At 49.6% G+C, this 9,425-nt stretch overlaps 1 protein-coding gene across 1 annotated transcript; it reads right to left on the bottom strand.

Annotated features, from left to right (window-relative positions):
- Window positions 1–3,036: 3,036 nt before the first annotated feature.
- Window positions 3,037–7,869, bottom strand: LOC134464829 (protein phosphatase 1 regulatory subunit 29). Its single transcript, XM_063218167.1, has 2 exons — window positions 7,468–7,869; window positions 3,037–5,511 (listed from the first exon to the last, which is right to left on the bottom strand). Exons 1-2 carry the CDS (start codon window positions 7,867–7,869, stop codon window positions 3,037–3,039), a joined length of 2,877 nt encoding a protein of 958 aa, XP_063074237.1.
- Between the last annotated feature and the right edge of the window lie 1,556 nt (window positions 7,870–9,425).

The following is a 9,425-nucleotide window of genomic DNA, read 5'->3' as shown; positions in this document are numbered from 1 at the left end:
GACGACCACCACCACCATCACCTCCACCACCACGCACCATCAAGGAGACCAGACAGCTACGGGCCGGCAGGGCAGGGCAGTGTGTGACGTCCGTCCGCTGCATTGAATTGAGAAGTCAAGCAAGCAATTAGACAGTGTGGCATTGGGCGCAACACAAGCATATCAACACTTGGCAGCATAGCACAGCTGGCTCATAAACAGCACATTTTCTTAATGCGGCGCCTCGAGGAGATCACGGCCATAAGTAGAAGATTAAACTAATTAGCAGGAAAATGAACTGAGGAACTTCTCTCTTTCACTGGAGATTTGAGCCTGCCTGGCCTCTGCAAGCCAAGAGCTACACAGTACATAAGCTATTAGCTATTAGCAATTAGCTATTAGCGAGTCTGGACTTCTCAAAGTCACAGGGAAGCGAAGCGGAGACCCAGAGGGGAGATCGACACGTATAAGTGCAACACCAAAAATGACTCATAAGTACAGATACACCAACAGTTTAACAACCATTTAAATGGATAGCATAGCTTGTGGCATACTAACCATTTGGAAGAGTTATTCTAAATCACAATTCATTGAGAGCTTAATGCTATGCATGCCTTGCCGTCATCAATCATTTAAAAACAGTCCTGTCATAAAAATGAATGATTTTTGAAAAAAGCATCTGCCTTTTACAAGGGTGTTTTTTTTCAGAAGGAACATAGGGTGATGTATAGCTTGGACTTTACTGTTACTGTTCCATTACTGTTAACGGTTGCAGTGGGAGAGAGAGAGAGAGATTTGGTTGCTCATAGGCTCCATATAGGTAAGGTTGCTGTTTCATTCTTGCAAATAAGGCTTTTGACAGAACAGCTGTGCAATTGTTTTGTCACCTGGGTGAACATGTAGCAAAATTGCAAGTGACAACCTTACAGAACAATGAATGAACATGACTGTTTGTGTAGAGAGGCGCTTCAGCTGAGCTATAGTAATGCCATATGCTATAGTATGGAGTATACTGTCAAAGAGCGCTTCTACAATACATGGACCCAGGGGTGCCAACAGAGGGGAAAAAGGGGACAGTTGTCCCGGGGCCCAGGTAGAGAGGGGACCCAGAATTGGGTTCTCATTACATTGTATCAATGGGGCTGGGCTGGGGGGCCCCTTTCAGATGACTTTGTCCTGGGCCCGGCTAAAACTGTCAGCGCTCCTACATGGACCACCTGCTAATTTCCTGCAGACGACCGCTACGATGAGTCCTTGGAGATTAACACGTTCCGAGTGCACCAGGCAGAGAGGGGTTAAGGGCAGGATTTAGCAATTCATGTGGATTACACAGGGACATCACATCATGTGAAAGTGTGAGTGCAACATTTGCACGCTGCACATCCAACACAGAGAGGCAGGGAGGGACATCACCGGGGAAAAGTGCTGCTGTTGTAGTGGTGCAGGTTTGTGCTGCTTTTTTCACAGGATCAGTAATCCAGCTCCGAGGATTATGGCAGCCAAAGAGCTATACGTTTAGCGGGGGGGGGGGGGGGGGGCAGTGTTGGCAAATACAAATGGATAATTTTCATATGAACGAGAACTTAAAGGGCTCTCATCGGCTGATCCTGCAAGCATCAATAATTGCACACATATTGACAAGCTGTCATTCTTTAAGCACGCCATGTTATAATGGTGAGTAATGCGCTCCGTGCTGCCGTTTTATTAACTAATATTAAATGCACAACTTGGCATCAATAATGCATTAACTGCATGCTCTTCCGGAGAGCGCATTTCTTTTTTGTTGGGTATTGATTTAATGAGCTTGATATTAACTGTGGCTTTTCCATGAATATTACACAAATACCTTCATCACTTTAGGCAGCATGCCGTTACCTGCAGTAACACTGATATTTACTGACAATCATTTGTCAAATGGAGCTCCAGGTGAAGGTGAAACATCTTGTAGTGGTTCGTTATATATATATATATTTTTTTTAAAGAAATAGAAAGTGGATTGTCAACTTCAATATTTCTTATAGTCGTCCTTTCATCCCCTTTTCCTGACTGAAAAAAAAGATCCTTACAGGGGGAAAAGGAGGTAATTATTGTGAGCGCTGTGAAAAGCTCTAAAATTTTAGAGTGCATCGTCAATGGCGGCAGTAATGATCTCGAACAACATTTCTTTTCAAGCCTTAAACCTTAAAGCGTCGCTATCTGTGGTGAAGTTCCTCATTCCCTCTAATCAGCCCCTGCATTTTGTCTTGGTGTTTTTCTCTGATAATGACTACCAACCAAAAATGTAAGAAAGTGAACTTTGCAGTCTCCTGAGTGCGGGAGATATGACATGACTCTTGACAGCATGAATGATCAAACATCTCTCCAGCTCGGGCTAGCAAACTAGGGCAACGCTCGGCATGCCACTCGGAGCACCGCGTGGGCGGACAGAGCCGAGCAGAGCAGAGCCTACCCAGCACATGCAGTCTATCCCATCCCATCTCTCTGTCTGAATCAAAGGCTGAAGCACCACTCACAAACACACACACACACAGGCAGCAAATGTAATTATATCACGCCACAGCGTAACCTCTCGTAGCCTTTCACTGAATTCGGTCACGGGCAAAGGTTTGGTCTCTCCGCTCCTTATTCTATACATAAAAAATAAATAGATACATAGGGATGGCTAATATTGAGCATTTGTGGACTCATCACACAAGTCCCTTTTGCATTTGGTCTGCCCTTTATCTCATATTAGTGAAGGCGCTTGCCCTCAAACAAGGCACGTCAAACACAAGCCAATTCATTAGACCTTATATGACTGCTCTCTCTAGTATCACACCGCAATGGAGATGAGGATAGATGTAAATATAAATGTGAGATACAGCATAAATGTGAGATAAATGTACAAGTATCTGTGTGTATTGCTTTTTTGTTATCCATTGCACTGCACCATGTCCACACCTAAAGTCTTATGTCTATGTCTGCATGGGAAAGTAAGAAACGTAATTTCAATTCTTTGTATGACCAGTGCATGTAAAGAAATGGACAATAAAACCGACTTGATTTGACTTGCTCACCTCACAGCTTCTGTTGTGCAGATACGCCTTTCCAGTAGTCCAGGATGTCGTGAAGGTCCTCCCCCTTGGCAAACTGCACCTTCTTGCGCAGGGCGTTGCCGGCGGTGACGTAGCAGGACTCCTCGCGCGGGCCTTTCCGGTACGGCCGGAAGCGCTCCCAGATGCGCAGCGTGTTCTCCGAGGCGTTGTACTCGGGGCTGGAGGAGTAGCCCGAGTAGTTCTGGTGGCGCGGCGACAGCTGCGAGTAGGAGGCGGCGTCCCCCCGCCTGGCCCGCGACAGCGGCTTCAGGAAGGAGGCCCGCTGCGCCGGGGAGTCGTGCAGGCCCTCGTAGTAGAGCGCCGGGACCGAGTGGCGGTGCTCGGCACAATGGAAGTCCGGGTGCACCTCCAAGTGCTGCTGCTGCTGCTGCTGCTGCTGCATGGCGATGCCGTCCATGCCCCCGTCGTTCATGCTGTACCCACCGCCGCCACCCCCGCTCCCGGGCCCCACCAGCGGAAGCCTCTCCATGGGCTCCCCGCACCCGATGGGGCTACCCTTGTCCTGGTATTGGCAGGGGTCTGGACTTCGGGGCTCCGGGACATCCAGGCTGTACACGCGTCCGCCTTTGCCAGGAATTCCACAGGATGTGCCACCGGAGTATTTTTTCCCAGAGCCGACGATCATGGCGGCGTCGGCGCTCATCTGTCTCTGGATGGGCCGCACGGCGGTAGCGGGCGGGGGCGGGCGGTAAGGCGGCGACATGAAGTTGCCGCCCGAGAGCCCCGGAGCCATGATGGAGCCGGACGTGGGCAGCGGCGGGGGCGGGGGGATTTTGGGCGACGGTGACATCACCTGGTGGCAGTTCTCCGACACCCCCGGCGAAAGGGGGATGAGGCCCTTCGTGAGGGAAGAGGTGCAGGTGGGTGGCGGGGAGGTCGGGTTGGCCATGGAGGTGGAGGTGGCGGAGGAGGAGGAGGCCACCCCGACCCCAACCGAGTCCAGCTTCAGGGCGTCGATGCAGTTGTTGATGATCTGGTTGACCTTGTCCACCTCCATGGCGATGGTGGAGATCTCCGAGTTGGAGCCCCGGCCGTCGTCGTCCGAGTCGTCCCCCATGATGTCACTCTCACAATCATCCTGCTGCCTCAAATCGTGCTCTCTCATCACTTGCCCCTTCCCGTCCCCTCTCATCATCCTCCCGTCGTCTCCTCCTCCTCCACCTCCATGGGTCCTGACGTCCATGTAGTTCCCCTTGCCGCCCATGGCCTCTGAGAAGGCGGTGGCCATCTTCTCTACCTGAGGGATGGTGGAGAGGCGCGAGGAGCTGGTGTTGGCTGAGCCGCCGTGCAGCATCCCCGAGCTGGACGAGGACGACATGGGCATCTTGCCACCGCCGTGGTGCTGCTGGTGGTGGTGAGGGTGATGCTGAGGGTGATGGCCGCCTTGTTCGTGGAGCTTGAGGACCGTAGAGGGCTCATTGGTGACGGCCGCGGCCGCCTCGGGCCCGTACCTCATCTCCAGGATGGTCTTCTTGGCGCAGATGGACTTCTCCTTCTCCTCCTCGATCCTCCGCTTCCTCAGGCAGAGGTAGACCAGGCCGAGGACGATCACCATGCCGAAGAGGGAGCCCAGGATGATGACGATGTAGTGCGTGGTGGTGGACTGCGAGGACTGGTGCTCGTCCAGGGGCATCAGCGTGACAAAGTTGATGCAGGTGTGGTTGTAGCGCTGGGAGTTGCGGATGGACGCCACGCAGAACGTGTAGTTGGTGCGCGGCATCAGCTTGTTCAGGGTGATGATCTCCTTCTTCTTGTTGAGGTTCATGATGTCCGAGACGTACGTGTTGTTGTACTGCACCAGGATGTACATCTTGCTGAACGGCCGGGGGATCTGGACGAGGAGCGACGCCGTCGAGAAGGACACGTGCCGCAGCGTGAGGCTGGGACCCAGGACCTCGCCCGTGGACGAGGACGTGGTGGGCTGCGGGTACACCCCGACGCGGTCGAAGTCCGGCCCCATGCCCGAGCCGTCGGGGTCCGTCGGCAGCGCCGTCATGCCCGTGATGAACACCCCGTCCCGGCAGATCGTGGACAAGCGGTACCTGGCGTTGCGCCCGTGTCCCGGGACGGGACTGAGCAGGGGGAAGTTGTACAGCTCCCGCGGGGACTCGCAGAGCAGCCGGTCGTACGTGTGCGTGACGTTGTTGAAGGCCTCGAGCCACGTGAGGAAGCCATAGAGCTCGCAGCCGCAGTGGAACGGGTTGCCGGCCAGCTCGCACACCAGCAGCCGGTTGAGCACGGTGAAGGTGGACGGGTCGAGGCGCGCCAGCTTGTTGGAGGACAGGTCGATGCTACTGAGGCTCGGGCACTCCCAGAATGCATTGCTGCCCACCACCTCGATGAGGTTGTGCTGCAGGAAGAGGCACTGCATGCGGCCCAGGCCGCGCATCATGCCCTCCGTCACGTTGGTCAGCTTGTTGTAGCCCAGCTGCAGAACCTGGAAGTTGAAAGTTTTAACATTTATGCATTTAACCCATTGATGCCTGATGTTGCGTTACACAACATTGGCCCTGGCGACTGGAGCTGCATTACGCAACATTCAGGCTCATGAGATTTGAGACAACTTTATTAAAAATCTTTGTTTGTTTGAGATGAATTAATACATTCTAATGAAAAATGAGGGTCTTAAATGCAACTTGGGGCATGTGCTTCAGAAGCTGAGATATTTAGGTTTTTGTAGGCTGAGGGCAGCTTTTCTTAAAAAGGGCTCAGTCATTCAGCACCCTTTTTTGCAGGTCCTTATGCATCAATGGGTTAGCATTAGGGGTGGGCATAGATTATTTTTTTTAATCTAGATTAATCTCACTGTAATTATGAAATTAATCTAGATTAATCTAGATTAATCTATATCAAAATGGCTCATTCAGAATAGGCACGATAGCGAAATAATGCCGAAAAAAACCTTAGGGTTTCTTAAGACAGATGGCGCATTAGACCAGAGCTCATCTTTTATTCCAAAATGCATCTCATCTTCAAAAAATGGCCATGTTGATACTTGGAGATGACAAAATCACAGCAATATGTGTAAAGTGTGTCCAATATGTTAGGAAGCATTTACAGTTATAAGATACTGAAATTTCAAAATGAACAGCGCTATAAGTTGTAGAGGAAAATACAGATAAATCTATCAAACATTTAGGCTATTTAAACAATATTACCTCAACAATTCAGCATTTCAGAGAGAGAGAGAGAGAGAGAGAGAGAGAGAGAGAGAGAGAGAGAGAGAGAGAGAGAGAGAGAGAGAGAAAATCTGCCACTGACTGTTAAAAGGAGCAGCGGCTCCTTTAAGAGAGGGAGGAGCTCTGCGCGTAGTAGTCACAGCAGCCCTCAGCAGAGCCAGGCTACTGGGCTACTGGATATGCCTATCTAGAACCTACAGCACTGGCACACGGCGATTTGACAGTTGTTCTCAGAGTTAGAATGCCAGATGAGTTACAACTCGACATGAATTCAGTTTGCAAAAAAAAAAAGTCAAGCGCGACAACCGCGAGGTTCATTACCGTCGGACATGAGAATATCTCACTGAATCGCAAATGAGCGCGATTGCAACACAAACATTCAGCGAGAGTAGATAGGCCTATTGACAGATTCAGTTTGACAATCTTCAAAATGCATAGGACTATCACACGGAATGTTTTGCAGTTATAGCACAGGCAAGATTTCTGGAAGTTGTTTATGTATTCTATGCAATGCGTGAGGAAATGTAGGCTATGTCGGGCTGGTAGCTACTCACACACAACAATGTCTCTCTATGCTTCACCTCAAACAATAACGTCTCTTTAGTCTACCACTTATGAAAAAGCACTCAAACAACAACTACCACGGCAGAGGGATTAATGTTTTCAGCATGCAAACACTTCATATTTAGTAGGTCTGCTGAAACAACAGGTGGAGAGAGGAGAAGCGACTGGAGCGCAGTCTAAAAGCGTCTGTCAATTAAACGCTATGGTGACGTGCATACCCAAACTCCAAACCTATATTTTGAGAATAGATTAACGTGCGATATTTTCTTTATCGCGCGACAAGAGTCTCACATTATCGCAGCACGTTAACGCCGATAACGGCCCACCACTAGTTAGCATACTGTATATATTAATAAGCTAATTTCCAACTCTAGACAGGTTGATGGTCCCTAAAACAAGAAAAAAACCTGTAGACTTGTTAACCCGTTAAGACACGCCATTATAAATTTGCTGTTACCAGAATGGCAATGACCAAGTAGTGCATTACTAAAGGCTCTGTGTTATGTCATAGTATTGTCGTACTATGGTAGTTAACTTTTCAATGACCATTACAGTGTGCCACTGGAGTTGCGGCATGCATTAGGCCAGGGGTTTTAACAGCCATAGTTACCACAAACAAATAAAACAAAGTTATGACAACACACACTCACCTGCAGGTTGGCCTGTGCGGCGAAGGCGCCGTCCTCGATGTAGGAGATCTCGTTCTTGGTGAGGTTGAGGTCAGTGAGGTTGGTGAAGCGGCTGAGCGCCGTGAAGAAGACGGCCTTGACCTTGTTCTCGTTGAGGCGCAGGTCGTGCACCGTGTTGTTGATGTGCTGCGGGATGGCCTCGTACGGCGGCTGGTTCATGCTGCAGATGGCCAGCCACACGTAGCCCTTCTCGCCCTCGATCAGCCAGCAGTCGCCCCGCACCGTGGCCGGGAGGAGGAGCAGCACCGGGAGCAGGAGGAGAACCAGGAGGTGGTGGTGGTGGTGGTGCTGGAGGAGGACGCCGCCGAGGCAGGAGGGGGAGGAAGGAGAGGAGGTGGTGGAGGAGGATCGCTTGCTTGGCATGATGGGAAAAGAAACAGGTTGCTTCTTGCCAAAGGAAATGAGCAGAAGAAAAAGGAGTGGGAGGCTTGGAGAGTGGGAGAAGCAAGGAGAGGAGAGGGGAGGAGAGGAGAGGAGGCAGCACAAAGGGGAAGGAGGAGGAGGGAGGGAGTGGGAGTGGGAAGCTGGGACAGTGGGCGGTTTGATAAGGGAGGGTAAGGCCTGGAGAGTGGAGCGAGAGAGCGAGAGAGCTGATTCGCTAGTTCTCACAGCAGCGGGATCAACATGGTGTCTAGCACAGTCCCCATGCCTCTATGATTCCTGGCAGCTCGCAGTGTTGACTGACACAGTTTTTCCACATAGTCGATTCCGTCGCCCGCTGCGCTGTCTTCTTTTGCCCACTCACTCACTCACTCACGAGGTGAATTTTGCCAGAAACCAAACCGAGGACTCAGCCAGTCAGCCCTGCAGATGAGAGGCAAAGAGATAAACACACAAATATCAGGGAAATGAATTCAGACTGACTGCAAACAGGCTTTGGTAATTGAACTTAATGGTGTCACGGGGGCAAAGGCATTATTTGTTTAAATGACTGTAGTCAGGCTTAAGATAATAATGATGACATAATTAATAGCATTTTCTACGGCAGTCTTTCACTTGTTAAATGTGTGTCCATTTACACTCATTAGGGGATGAGTCAAAACAATTAGATGCTAACATGACAGTGTGGCACTACACCACATGCAAACACTAATACACCCACATACAGTGAAATGGCATCTTATATTCCGGATCCTCATGGTCCACTGTAAGTAGCCTGATTATCACAGACTCTCAAATCTCTTCGAGACTTGGTCTGACCAAGAGCATAACTATTTACATTTCCCAAACGGCATGGTTGACCCGCCTCCCTTGATTTGCTACTGGTTGTTTGCTTCCTGACAAAGTGGGAGGAGTTCCCAACATTTCGGGAGATCAGAAATGATTGCTCTTTGCTCTTGACCTGACTAGAAGCAGCGTCGAAGGTATTCCGTCAATAGGAGGGCATGGCCTGGCTACACTGTAAGCTTAATAGTGGGAAGGATTAAAAACTAACCTACCCCAGAACATGCCCTGATCTAAAGAAAATGTCATACGGGGGTATCCTAAGAACATGAATTAGTTATAGGTCTAGTGTAGTCTACTACAGTCAATACAGTATGATAAACCTTTTAATAGAACGGGCCCATGGGTTTTCATTCAATCTGCAGAAGATCAGTAAGTACTCTTCTAATACATGACTTACTACTTAGGGGCACATTGTGTCGTCATATGAAGGCCTATGGTGTAGTGAGGACGAGACTACTATGCATGGATCCTTATGTATTCACAATGACTTGCACCAGTCAGTCTATTCCTCAACCTCTTCCAGTCATGAAACATGAAACCTTCATACCTGTATGTACAGTACAGTCACTGAAACATTAAAACACAGACTGGGGAGGATGAAAAGCTATTAATGTATTAATATTATACATGTTTAATATGTCAGTTAAGTGCAGCTTGAATTGAAAATCCAATGCAAACTGTCTACCTCTACC

Source organism: Engraulis encrasicolus, chromosome 2 (assembly GCF_034702125.1).
Source record: "Engraulis encrasicolus isolate BLACKSEA-1 chromosome 2, IST_EnEncr_1.0, whole genome shotgun sequence".
Classification (NCBI taxonomy): domain Eukaryota; kingdom Metazoa; phylum Chordata; class Actinopteri; order Clupeiformes; family Engraulidae; genus Engraulis; species Engraulis encrasicolus.
The sequence above is the reverse complement of the archived record's forward strand: the minus strand, read 5'-3'. Positions and strand labels throughout refer to the sequence as shown.